Below are 14,738 nucleotides of genomic sequence, written 5' to 3' on the forward strand. Positions count from 1 at the left end.
TTGGGGAATCAGAGGGTCCAGGTTGACTTAGGGGTTTGAGGCAATCCTTGATGTGCGGGAGAAACCTACCTTCCTCAACGCTGTATCAGCAGTGCTGTTTTCTACCAACATCCCACGTCCCTGTGGAGGACACTAATGATAATAAGAAATAGGTCAAATCCCCAGTAATCCAGCCAGCCCTGCTTCAGTGTCCCAGGAATAAGAGCAGATGACTAAAAACGTCTTTATTATTCCTCTATATGCCCTCTTTTACTGTCAGTCTACTGAATCTTTGATCACTTAGGCGTCAAGATAGGGCATTTATAACCTCCAAAGACCAACTGGGCTTTGTGGCATGAGATGAAGGTTAGAGATAAATGAAACATGTACTGAAATTTGATTTCCTCTCCGCTCCATTTCATTGGATTGGGAGACGGAGAATCTAATCACAGATTGATCTTATTAAGGCTAATGACCTGATGATTAACAAGAGAAAGGCATCTGCGATCAAATTGCCTGTTTTAATTATTCTAAGGAGCTGAACCATCAACAGGCAGCAGGCAGCAGTCTCTTGGATGAGGGTTTGCTTGCTTGCATCTGGTGCTGTATTGATTATTACTCTCTTGGTACCTAGCGGAGGAAATATACCCAAAAAGCTCAGATGCACTCAATTTCTCACTGCTTATACAATAGGCAGTATGAGGCAGAGGTAAAAGGTTTGATCCTGATATTTGTCACAAATTGCAGTGAAGTCATGGTGATATCTAAGGCTGCTAAGTGCAGATGAAGAAAGCAAGCTGGATAGGAGGTTTTTTGGCAGGAGGTAAAGTGGAGACTGTTGTAAATCAGGGAAGCCAGATTCTAGCTTGGGAAAATAAAGATGTAGAGGCCAGAATGTTTACTGATGACTCAAATAAAGAATATTTGATGTCTGGGCTGTCCTATGTCCAGAGACAATTAGGACAATAAAAGACCTGATCTGGCCTCATGCTGGTAAATCAGCATCAGTGTAAAAATGGGATAGTTTTAAAGGATACATAATTTAAACATTTTATTTTCATTTAAAACGTACAAATGTATATTCATTTTCCCATCTTTGATGGTGAGCCAACGTTCCCCCTTTTTAAAATAAGTCTGCCAAATGGAGTTGTATTTTTGCACAAAACATCCATAATGCATGGTTCATCTTTGAAGTTTTGATACCTTTAAAGTGGAGCAAGAATTTAAGACATTTGTGAGTTCAGAATAATAGACTGTTTATGCCAGATGTTTAATCTATCTTGCCCACCCCTATTTCATAACAGTTTGAGAGGTGGGAGAGCTGGAACTTATCAATAACATGCCATTTTGAAACACACCCCACTTAGTTTAAAAGTTGAGTCTCTCCTTACAATATTTTCTCAGTTCATGTAACTTACTTAAATAATATAATTATGAAATTATGTATAACTGGAATAATCTGGTTGAGGAGACAACCTCAACGACTCTTGGAAAGGATATAGGGAAAACTGATTGCAGGTGGAGCAGAGCGTAATCTGGCTGCCAGAATGAATTGGAGAGGGAGGAGGGGTCACTGGTTAACCTGGTAGGGAAGTTAAAGAGAAGGCTCATTAAGAGTTCCCATTGTAATAACAGGTTAAAGAACCCAGTGAGTTATTCTTTCACATGCCTTGGGAGCCAGGGCCTGCCCAGTTTGACGAATTTAAAAAATGGTCTATAAATATGAGTTTCTTATAAAGGCTTTATTTCAAGAGCAGTAATTTGGAAATTTTGCAGATTTATAAACTTAGATTTACATTTCTGTTTTTAAATGTGAATTTGCAAGAGCATTCCAGCAATTTTTCATCTATAATTTAATAGTTTAATATAGTTTAATGTAGGGCTGAGAGTCTGTATGTGTTATGTTAAAAAACAGAACATTATTGATCAAGATATTTAGCCTTTCAATGCTTACCTATGCAACCAGAAACCAGAAACGCCCTGTTAGCTGGTTCTAGCCATTGGAATAATATCATTTCTAATTAGCACAGAAGTACTAGCAAACAAAGAATGAGCTAATATAATAATACAGTCCATACATACAGTACCTAAACTAGGAATGCATTTCATAAAAACTAGGGGAAAAGTGTTTTTATAACAACATAATCTTACAGAATAACAATATATAATTTTGTCATGAAAACAAGTAAAATGCCAGACCATGACTAGATGACAACAATATTACCAGGATGGTAACTCTGGAACATTTCCCCAGTCTTACTTCTAAATTTGACATGACTCTGGAGGGTGCCCCTTCTCTCCATCTACCCAGCCAGTATACCGTTCTTTGTCTGCAATTCTGTAAAGCCCTCTTAATGGCCTTTCTACAATTCATTCTGTGTCCGTACAGTTCTTTCTCTATACTATTCCAGGGTGAGCATTTAAAAATACAGCCCTGGTTTTGTTATTCTTCATGAACAACTTCTCATTAATCCTGAGATAAAATTCAGAATGATTACCCTGGCTGACCTGTTTATCCCCGCTTTACCCCATGTGCATGCATACATTCCTTGTCTCAGGAGTACAAAGCACCTCTTGGTTTGCAAACCCACCATCCTCTTCTCTCTTACAGAAACTCCAACATGCCAGACGTCATACCTGAAACCTCAAGGTGGTCTCTGAAATAGTTTTTATTATTCCTCTCTATCTGCTGTATGAGCTCAAACTCATGTCTCAACTTAACGCTTTGACTAATCTTAACTTTCCACATGAGGCCTTAAACCTCCACATGAGTTCCCTCTCCACACTTGCAATTGTTCATTTAGTTTAAGTTTGTCCTAGTTTACAGTTTTTCCTCTGTCTTCTGCACAAGACCAGGCTCCATGAGGCAATGGTCTCTCTCTACTTAGCTCAGCCACTCACTGCCATGTGTCCAGTTTAATGTGAAAATATCATTGTCTCCCAATCAAAATTTAACTGACTAAATCAGTTATTGTTATTGTTTACTAAATAATCTAAGGTCTTTTTAAAAGATTTTATTTATTTATTTTTAGAGAGAGGGGAAAAGATGGAGAAGGAAAGGGAGAGAAACATCAATGTGTGGTTGCCTCTGGTTCTCCACCAACTGGGAACCTGGCCTGCAACGCAAGTATGTGCCCTGACTGGGAATCGAACTGGAGACCCTTTGGTTCACAGGCCGGCACTCAATCCGCTGAGCCACACCAGCCAGGGCTCTATGGTCTTATTGTTTACCTTTTTAATTACTATTGTTAAAAACTCTAGCAGAATACCTGTCAATATTAGAACATAGTAATTTTAAGACAATATATAAAATACTTTTATAAGACATTAAAAATGTTAAAGTAAAACCTCATTTCTGATTTCAACTATTAAAATGCATACACACATATATATTATATATATATGAAATGATAAGTATGACAAGCATTACACAATTACTTTTAAACCCTGCAGTTGCACAGTTACAACTTTCACTCTAAATCCTCAACGAACACTAAATTTAAAATGATAGATTATGACTTACTGCAAATTTTCATATATCAGTCTGCTGTCCAGAATTTACATGTTAAGAGGTGTTCATCCTATTTTGAAGCAAACAGGACTGAGGGCCCAGGTTAGAATGATACTATTCTCCTCATAGGCAATAGGGACCAGTTGTTTGTTAGATTTAGGTCATTGTACTCTATTTAAGATTAATTCATGTGATCAAATTGTTGCATTAATAAAAGTTCATAATTTATTTGCACTATGAATCATTGCTTAGAGATTTACCTGTTCCAAAGGGAATCAATAGCCTGGTGAAGACATTACAGTTTATGGAAAGGAACTTAGTCATTTATCTTATGCCTCCATATATTTCTGAGAAATTTCTAAGCTGACAACTAGGAAGATCATCTCCCATGTGAAGACTTGAGGAAGCAATCAGCTGGCATCCCTTCATTAAAGTAAATTTAACAAAAGTGGACTTCCAAAAAAACATGAACGAGACTTTATATACTCCCAAGCAGTTAATGAAAAAAAAGAGGTATCATTTAAAATAAATGATATCAATAACAATCATATAATTAATTTCCATAGATAAATTGGAAAGTCTTAAGCCCTGCACAAGATTTGCTCTTCTCTGGTAGATTTCCCAGGACAAAATCTTCATGCAGGTTCACTCTTTTCAGGATCAGCTATGAAGGAATTCTAAGAATTGTCAGAGATATCTATATTATCTATCATCATGAACAAACTTATATAGAAAAAATCCTAGAAGGCATGTAGAATTCAGAAGATCTGGGGCAAATTCTTTTGAGTTATTGCCAACATGTACAGTAGTACTCATAAATAATCATGAGTACATACAACACCAGCTCCGTAAAATTAATAAATTGTGAAGATTTTCCCAACTACATTTTCTTAACAGATCCTATACCAATGGGTTAGGTTAGCACAAATTCATCAAGATTATACACAGTTTTTTATTATCAGAAAATATGATGATTACTATATTATTATTTTTAGGGAATGTGTTGCTCTTCATTCCCTCAGGATAGGAAAAGCACATCTGTGTTATTAAACATGCTTCTCAAAATATCATACATTTGCATATTTTAATCAATCACCTTTCTTTTAAAGTTTTTATAATATTTAAAATTACTTATGTGTTACTTTTTTGTTTGTTTTTGTTTATTATTTGTGCTCTTGAGGTTTCTGAGAGAAACCTCAAGGTGGTCTTGAGTACATCTTAGAGAGTGGTATATATTTCAAGGCTATATGGTACATATGTGGTGCATATTTCAAGACTATGTTATTCATGGGATGAAGAGGTAATATAGTTTTGGGGATTATTTGAAAATTAATGGTAGCCTATAGGGTTTATACATAAATGAATAAAAATCAAAAGGTATAACTTTAATAGTCATTATATAGCAAGTTAGCATTTATTCCAGTTCTCTACTATAAAAGTAATTCAAGAACTTCAGTTTTTCCTGAAGTGACTCAAATTCTACTTAGTCTTTCTTCTCTCAAAGATAAATAAAGGTCTCACTAGAAATATGAAAACTGTTATCAGCTACTCCAGAAGTAAAGTTTTAGAAATGACTAGAAATATGAAAATTGTTATCAGCTACTCCAGAAGTAAAGTTTTAGGAATGACTAGAAATATGAAAATTGTTATCAGCTACTCCAGAAGTAAAGTTTTAGAAATGACTAGACAGTAAGGCTGGCCAGTTTATTCCTGGACATAGTAATTCAGGTTAAACTCAGAAATGCTGAATCCCTAATAATATTGCCCACAGACATAGCTAAAGCTATTCAAGACTCAAGCAAGGTTATTCTAATATTACCACTCTGCTAACTGACTCTCAGTTGTAACCGTAGATTTCTCATATATACAACTGCAGTGTAAGATCAAGTAGGAGCAAACATGGAATGATGTGGATCTACTGTGAAGACATGTGAGCCCACCAGTTACTTGACCCCGCAGTTAAATTTTTAGAAGCATATTCCTGGTGTATGAGGTGTATTGTTACTTAAGCTACATTTCATATGGTCTCACCAGAGCCAAAAAACAAAAGAAACAATAATTCTTCTTTACCACACCTACTAAAGTGAAGTCATGTGATACTATGATACCAATTAGTAGAAAGGCCTTCCCAAATGGTACTTATCATGGTTCATTTTATGTATCGACTAGACCGAGCTAAGGGATCCCCATACAGCTGGTAACACATTATTTCTGGGTGAATTTTTCAGGATGTTTCTGGGATAGATTAGCATTTGAATTGGTGAACTGAGTAAAGCGGATGGCCTTGCCCAATGTGGGTTGGCATCATCCAATTCGTTGAAGACTCAAATAGAACAAAAAGATGGAGGAAAGGTGAATCAGCTCTTTCTCTGCTTGAGCTGAGACACCCATTTTCTCCTCTGCTAAACTACTGGCTCTTGGTTCTTGAACTTTTGGACTCAGATCACAGCTTATATCAGACCCCCAATTCCCAAGCCTTTAGACAAACACCATAGGCAACCTGATTCTCCAGGCTGCAGACTGCAGATTGTGGGATATCTTTGCTTCCATAATTGTGTGAGCCAATTACTATAATATTATCTATAATAATTGTATAGTGTAGTATAGCTATCATCCATATCTATATAGGGTTTGGCAAAAGTAAGTTTACAGTTGTTTGAAAAATACAAATTAATAAATAATAATACAAGAATAAAATGTGTTTTTGCACTCACAACTGTAAACCTACTTTTGTTCATCCCTGTATCTATGTCTATCTATATCTTTATCTATATCTTTATTTATATCTATATCATTTATGTTTAAATCTATCTTCATAGATATCCTATTGGTTCTGTTTCTCTGGAGAATGTTGATGAATACATTATTCTCTCAGAGAAAAAAGATGGCATGAGTTTCACATAGCACTGGCATTGAAGTTCCTGTAAATATATTAGTTCTATTGAGTTCCTGTACCTTAATAAGAAGATGAGGTCTGGCTGTATTTAGCTCATTACAGTCTTTTGTTGTTGTTGTTGTTGTTGTTGTTGTTGTTTTTTAAAATCTCTGTCTCTTCTGTATCATGCCTATTTCTTATTACTCTGTTATTCAACATTTTATTTTATCTGAAATTTTAGATATAAAATAAGGGAAAGAAAAGTTTAGGTGTGAGAGCATGGTAGTTTAAAAGCAGACCTCTACCAAACTTACACATGAAACCTGTCCAAACTAAGATAGTCATTCTATAAGGAAGCACTTTGGGTTTCCCAGAACAGCAATTTGATTTTGAAATCAAAGTTGGATGTCTGCAAAGGAAAGTGATATCACTTCGTACTTTATCATAAATGGGGCTTTACGGCATTATAGTAGAGAAAAAAAATCCACCAACAACAAAGAAAGTAGGAAGGGGAGACCCATTTAAAGTGGTTTAAAAACTATTTTTATATTCTGAGGGACTCAGGTTATGAACCATTATAAGTATTACTGATAAAAAATGCTTTTTGGATTTCCATTAGATATTTTAGTTTTTATTTGAAACTGAATTAATTTAGGATGCGAGGACAAAATTTTTGGAAAATAGGTTGAAAGAGCTTAGATAACTGTCAGGGCAACTCACAGAAGTATTGAGTTTAGGATAAGAACGTGTGTTTACCTGAGGAGCCTTCGGGAGTCAAATAGCTTTGCATCAAAGCTGAAAGCAGGGGCAAGATGTTTGGGTTAGGACCCTGGCAGGAAAAGCATGTCTTGATTTCTCAGTGATACTAAAGATGCTTGTTTTCCTAGTGGTTCGATTTATCATTTAGTTTTCAAACTGCCATTCTAACATAGACCCCCTATAACTTTGAGTAATCTCTGAATGAGATGTTTATTATCTTTTGCATTTAAAAGAATTCAGAATTCAGAGCATGTTTAGGAATACAAGTAAACTTAAGTTTGCAGCATAATTCTATATTAAGTGGCTCCTTGTCAAATTATTATTTTTTGCATCTGTTGTTTCTTTAATGAATGCAGCCTCATTCATCGAAAACAGAAATGCAACCATAGCATGTAAACAGACATTAAACAGAGTTCTAAAGAAAGATCCAAACCCACCTCCTCTCCCCAGCTCAAGGGAGGACTATAAAAACAAGTTGGGAAGAATAAAACACATTTCCACCTGTGAGTCAGAGGCCTGAGCCAACCTGCCCATCCCTGACATCTGGAATGGACTAGGTAGGGCAAAGGGGACCTCAGGACCTGAGCCACTAGTGGTCCCAGAACTGGGGCCATTCAATGTAAACTCCAAGGTTCGTATGTATGCATGTGTGTGACCAACACAAAGCTTGACTGAAGACTGAACAGAACTTAGGAGCCAGCTCTGGGTCTTAGAGTGAGGGATGAAAGACATAGAGGGAAATGTCACGTCCCTTTCTTGAGCCCCTTTCTATGAGGGGCACTGGGCTCCTGTGGCAGTGGAGGAGGCAGGATGGGCTGGGCTCTTTGCATCCTTCCCCCTTTTCCCCTGGACATTCTTGGGCAACGTCAATGGCACTGAAAGGCCCCAGGCTGGGGCTTGGCAGGACTGAGGGCCTAGATAGACAAAGGAAGGAGAAGGGTGAGTTCCCATTCTGGCAGCTGAAAGAATAGGAAGGTGACCTCTGAATTCAGCCCCTCAGGTCAAAGGCAGTTGATTAGAAGTTTCCTACTTTGAAGGCACTTAATGGCTCTGGGGCAATATATTTTCCAAGTCTACTGGTCACAGTTTGTCTTCAGTTGGTTACTGAAATCAAAATCCACATGTTATCTACTAGTAGGTGGTCCAAAGAACAACCGGAGTCCCTTGAATGGGTATGTTTCAGCTTTGTTGCCTAACTACAAAATTGATTCCTAATAGAGAAATTTAGTTACCCAAACTCCATCTGTTTCTCAATTTCAAATAAAATGCAACACACATTTTCCAGTCTTTTCAGATTCTTAGGTACATAAATGAGATTAACCAAAAATATTCACCAAGAGCCTTAAATCCCTCCCCATCCCCCAAATCTGGATTTATTATTTTCTTTCCCAGTTAATTGAAAATCTACCTGATTAAGAAACACCTACAATATATCTCACAAGATACCAGACATAGACAATGACATAAAAGAAGACATAATGCCTCACTTAAAGGATTTTTTAATCTTGTAAAGGAGACTAACTGGCCCATTTACATTTTGATATATTAGCTATGATGTATATAATATATAATAAGAACTACTAGTATTTCCCAAGTGATTTTCTACTCCAATCTGTTCACTATACTAAGGATCTATATGTCACCCCAGTTGAATTCATGCCCTTATTATCATATATGTTCCAAACCTGCCAACCTGGCCTGTAAAGTGTAGAAATATGACCTAGAAAAGACATCAAACTTCTTCCTTAAGCTCTGATTTAGTTTTAAGAGACCAGTTTCCCATTTCCCTTCTTCTGATTCCTGTCGTGAGCCCCTGTGGCTTTCCAGATATACAAGATGCTCCAAACCTACACGCAGTCTCTCACACTCTTTATTTCCCACAAAAAACAACACAGAAAAGAAGTTTTAACATTATAATATTACTGTATTCCTGAAGGAAGGAAAAAAGAAAAATCAAAGAAGTTTTTGGTAATACCTTTGGTTTTATAATCAAAATGTCCTACTCTTAGAATGATTAAGATGATAAGCATTTTCTCCACTTGTTTTTCTTTTAACAGACTCCTAATGTGAAGGTATGTGTATAAATACACCTTCTCAGTGAAATTAAAGGTCTGTTGGGAGAAGCCATCCTGCAGTATTCTTTTCTGTTTATCATTTGCAAGAGCAAAAACAGTTGGCTTTCTTTCTTTAACTCAATTGAAAGCTACCTTTATGACACGTAAGTAACATTTTCTCTTAACAAACCAAGTATATCTTGCTTCCACTATGAAATTGAAAATTTCTTAAAGGCAGGAAACATTTTTCAAATATGTTTGAATCTGTCACGGCTATTCGCACTGTTGAGAGAGTATCATCAGTGTCTAAAACGTAATGATTCACTGTTGAATGAATGAAATAGTTTTGAGAATGACAGAATGATAGAGCACAAAATGTCTTAAATAACATTCAATCTGAGCTCTATATTTTAAAAAATGGGGAGTGAATCAGAGAGACAATAATTATTTTGTATAATTCTACATATCTCATTTATGTCAGATCTGGGAAATACACTCACTTTTATTGAGCACTTACTTTTAATTGGGCCCCTCCTTCAGGATATAACTGTACAAGAGTTAGAGAAAGTGGTAAGGATTGTCTCTATTGTTCTTGCTAATTTGATCATTTGCATAGAAGTCAAATAGATGCAATATCGTTATTTATTTATATCACCTAAATCCTTTCCTAATGGACCAATTTATTGACAATGTAACTTAAGAAAAATATGCAAACAAATATCCCAGATATTTAGAATCAGGGAAGTACATCCTTTGTGCAAAACATTGTAAAAGATGTAAAGAAAGATGATTGTAAACAAAATCGTATACTAGTGCCATTTTTTTCCTTCAGATTCTTCTTTGATGTTACCATTTTGAGTTTTTGATTCATTGTTCTTGCCAGTTTTCTGAACTGGTGGTTTTCAATTAAGAATATCATTGATATTGTCACCAAAGTGGTACACAAATAGTAAGTATTACTAGGCATGAAGAGCCCAGTAGTATTCACAGGGATGGCTTTGAGAGGTAATGTAGCCACATCACTGCAAGCTTTCAGAAATGACTCAGGGGCACAGAACCTGAATCCCTCCAGTGTTTGCAGTTAGGAGCCACATGACCTTGGGTAATCTAATTACGTCTCCTGAGCCCAGTGTCTTCATTTGTAAACAAAAGGAACTAAAAAATGTAATCGCTTTAACATCTGATATTAAATATTCACAATTATAGTCATTTACATGGATATTAAGTAGAAACAATTATGAATTAATTGCAGAGTTCCCACTAAAGACTATTTGTAGTGAAAGTTCTATTTACACAATGGCCCAGCGGTAATTATAGGATGAAATGCTCCAGTGTCATACACCAGAAAAGTCAAAAATTGAGGGAAATGCCTTGAATGAGGAAAATGCTTTGAATGATGCTTTCATTGAATGACATTCTATTTTTCAGCTCTATCAAAAGTATACTTTAGAGAGTCTTGGTAGTCATTTTACTTAGTACATTATGCTATGCATATATCATTTTTTTAATTTGGCAGGTTTAGTTTTGAAATTGCCAAGTTTTAGTTAAAAATATAAATGGTAAATATAATCTTAATGTTCTACATATCACACTGCTTAAAACATGGTTTGATAAGGAACACTTACTGTTTATAAGAGAAAGCTAAAGAGGTGATATGATGAAGCCATGGCAATAAAATTTGAAATCTTTCTTCAGTTTTGAATAAATTCTTTTTTAAACATGTGCAAAAATAAAAGTGTAACTCTTCAGGGCCAGGAACTACAGTTGATATAATTTTTTTTGTATCCCTATGGAAAAATTAATCCAGTACTGTAGCCCTCTAGATGCCCAATTAATCATATCAAGAATGTGAGATACATACACAGAAACGTAATCTCACATAGTTGCATTTCACATATATTGAGTACTAAGGACACTGTGATTGGACTTCGTATCTCTCTAGATTTTTATACAATTGATGGTCTAGCTATTTTCTGGGTGAGCCATTAGAAATGTTTCTACTCTAAACCTCCCCAGAGTATTCAAGAGTGTTTACCCCCATAAGTCCATTGTCTGAATGTCCCTGGAAACAAATGAGTTTCTTAATATATGGGTTTCAAATAGTCTTGAAATAAATATAGAAGGAGACCACTTATTTCCAATGGCTTATACAGGATCAGTATTCCAATTAATGCAGTTGCTTTGCAAATAGCTACATAAAATAGAAAAAATAAAAAATATTTTAAAAATATAAATTATTTAAGTACAAAGGAAAATACTATAATGAAGATTTGTGTACTCATGACCCAGGTTTTCAGCCATTAACATTTTCTGTATTTAATCAGAACTGTAGAAAACATAAATCATTCCATGTATAGTTGAAGTCTACTTTGTACCTCTCTCCTTTCCCAATTCCTTCTTTTCTCCTCAATACATACCACTAGCATAAACATATTACAAAAATGTATCACATTCTAAGTCTACAAAGTAAAATTCTACAGACCACATTCTTGCTTAGATTAGAAATCAATAAAAAGTATAAATCACACATGTATGTGAAAAGAATGCCTACTGTCATATTGACTGCAGAATTCTACATTAAGTTAAATGGGTTTTCAAACCTGCTACAATTACATTACTTTTTGATCCAGCTCTGCTGACAGAGAAACGTTAAAATTTCCCACTATACATGATTTTGGTTTTATAAATTTTTCTGTTTAGTTCACTCCATTTGTCTTAAATATTACAAACTAGAATTTTTAATCTTTTTTGATGATTTTAATCTTTTTAATGGTTTTTTAAATTACAAATTGACACTTTTACATCTTAATAATCTTTTTTCCCCCAATAAAAGTCTATTTTTTTCCCGGTATTAATACCAGTATATTTGCTTTAGGTTTGGTTACTTTTGCCTACTTTTAAAATAATCATTTTTTGATTTGCCACTTTTTTTCTACCTTTATGTCTCTTTTAAATGAAACAAATACAGGAGGTTAGTTTTGTTCTTTTATTCAATATGATGTTATCAATTCACTTGCTTATTTTGGGAGATGTGTATCCATTTCCATTTATTTTGATTCCTGATATATTTATATTTATTCATTATATTATGTTTCTTTACTTTTCTTTGTTTATTTTCAACCTTATATTATATGCATAATTTTAAAATTTATTCTTCCCCTTTCCCTCTGCTAGTTTTTAAGTTATATTTATAAGACTATTTCTTAGAGCAGTTATAGGTTTATAACAAAGTAGAGAATTATTGTTTTATGCCTGGCATTTAAAAAATATATTTATATTTTAAAAGTATAAGGTTAAAGAAAATCCCTATTCTCCTCCAAAATCCTACAAGGTTTTGAAATTTTTAAACTCTGATTAATTTTCTCCCATTTTATTTATATTTGCTGTGCAGTATTTTAGTGCTATCTTTATTTTTATATCATACAAATTATCCTCCCCTCCTTCTCTTCATAGTTCACTTTCTCCTTCTTCCTATATACAGATTTATAAACTCATATATTAGATTGTGTTAAATCTTGCTTACATTACCCATTCTATTATTCTAAGTGTCTGCCTAGCCTTGGTTCCATAAACATATTTGCTGAATAGACTTTCCTTTTTTATATTCAACTAAAATTCTATAATAAAAGCTATCATCAGATTAGAGTCTCAAACACAGTATTGAGCACATCTGGGAAAGAATAATAAATTATCTTATTAATTTTATAATCATAATCTCACTAGCAATATTACACCTATACTTATATTGCTGTATTTAGAAAAATGAGGGAACCTTGAAATATTCTGGTTGGCAGTGAGTCACATTTTCCTGTCCATTTTTTTGTTTAATTTCTGATTGCTATTGAAAATTTGTTCTTCTCCTGTCTGAATAGTTAAACTTACCTTTTTTATCTTTGATAAATGTGTTTGATTTTAAAGCCCAAACTGGTTTCAGAGGTTGGAGGGATCCAAGAAAATTACCTACCTGACCAGCAGTGTCCAAGATGTCCAAATAAGCTGGCTCGTTGTCAATCCTAACTTGGGTCTTATAAGCATCTTCTGAAAAAGAAAACACAGGACAAAGTTTATATTTAAATATAGTCAATGGAAAAGGCATGATTAATTTCCCTTAATTTCATAAGAAAAAATACTTTCTAAATAAGTTACTAAGTAAGAGAATCAGATATTCTAGTCAAGTAGAGTTCATAGTATAAGAAGGATATAACCCAGGGAAATTCAGGAAAGAGAATTTCTGGTTAAAGTCAAGTGTATTATTTCTCCTTTATCTGGAGAATCTCATGTTTTGAGGTGCCATGGTCATTTTAACTAGATAAATAAATCATGAAATAAATGTGTCAGTTCTTTCTTAGTCATGCACTACAAGTTTGTATCCTAACATTATCCTTAGTGGTGAAAGGCTAAAAGCTTTTTCTTAAGATCAGGAACAAAAGAGGGATGCCTTCATTAATCATTTTTATTTAACATAGTACTGGAAGTTCTAGCCAGAGCAATATGGCAAGAAAAAAAAAGGCATCCAAATGGGAAAAGAACGAGTCAGATTTTCTGCTTGCAGATAACATGATTTTACATGTAGAAAGGTCACAGATTTCACAAAAATGAAATAAAAAATAGAACTTCTAAACAAGTTTAGCAAAGGTACAGGCTACAAAATCAACATACAAAAATCAGTTATGTTTCTATACAATAATAATGAATGATAAGAAAAGAAAATTAAGAAAGTAATTCCATTTATAATAACTTTGAAAGGAATTAAATGCTTAGGAAAAAACTAACCAGGGAGGTGAAGACTTCTATACAGAAAATTGCAAAAAGTTTTAATGTGTTTGTATACTTTGCCATATCTGTATTATTTAAGTGAAAACCACAAATATCTGGGTCTGAAGCTCTGCAGTGAGAGCTGAGAATCTTATTTTATTACATCTATTTATTTCCTCATCAGTGCCAATCCCATCCTATATATCGCAGCCTGTTTAACTACCTACAGTGAGCACACCATCATTTGTGAAACATGGTGGGAAATTCTCAACCTTGAACTCACAAACTTATAGAGTCTGGCCACAATCTCTATTTTGTTTTATTCACCATTTTTAACATAAGTAAAGAGCACATTGAATCACCACAAAAAAACACAGAACAGCATTGAATTTTGGAGCAACTCAGTAATTATTTATACCACTGATTTTGAAACATAAATAAATGATTATTTTCACAACCTTTTCGTTTAGAAAGTAGTGATGATTAACCACAGGGGGCGCTTTTTCAATGCATAAAACTGAGCACTCCCCACCCCCACCAGTTAGATTTCTGCTAGCTGCTGAAGACAAGAGCACGCACACAATATCATGGTCTATACTCTCAATGAACTTACACAATCATGGCGAATGTATGTGTGTATATGTGTGTGTGTATTTTAACATATAAATAAATAAATATATTTATAGGACATACAGCTTACTTTCCAGGAACTTTATTCCTTATGACTGTGCTCTAGAAAGATGACATTGGGGAAAATATAACTTGTAGGGAGGTCAATCTAGTGTGTTTTTAGCAACTCCCAGCC

General features: G+C 34.5%; 1 protein-coding gene across 1 annotated transcript in view; it reads right to left on the bottom strand.

The window, feature by feature from the left end:
• RIT2 (Ras like without CAAX 2) overlaps window positions 1-14,738 on the bottom strand; it is a 289,191-nt gene that overhangs the window by 168,493 nt on the left and 105,960 nt on the right. The window contains exon 3 of the mRNA XM_054583580.1: window positions 13,143-13,216. Within this exon, the coding sequence (XP_054439555.1) occupies window positions 13,143-13,216 (74 nt within the window). The remainder of the gene's footprint in view (window positions 1-13,142; window positions 13,217-14,738) is intronic.

This window comes from Pteronotus mesoamericanus, unplaced genomic scaffold (assembly GCF_021234165.1).
Source record: "Pteronotus mesoamericanus isolate MK-2021 breed Mesoamerican mustached bat unplaced genomic scaffold, CSHL_Meso_final contig_74, whole genome shotgun sequence".
In the NCBI taxonomy this organism is placed as follows: Eukaryota; Metazoa; Chordata; class Mammalia; order Chiroptera; family Mormoopidae; genus Pteronotus; species Pteronotus mesoamericanus.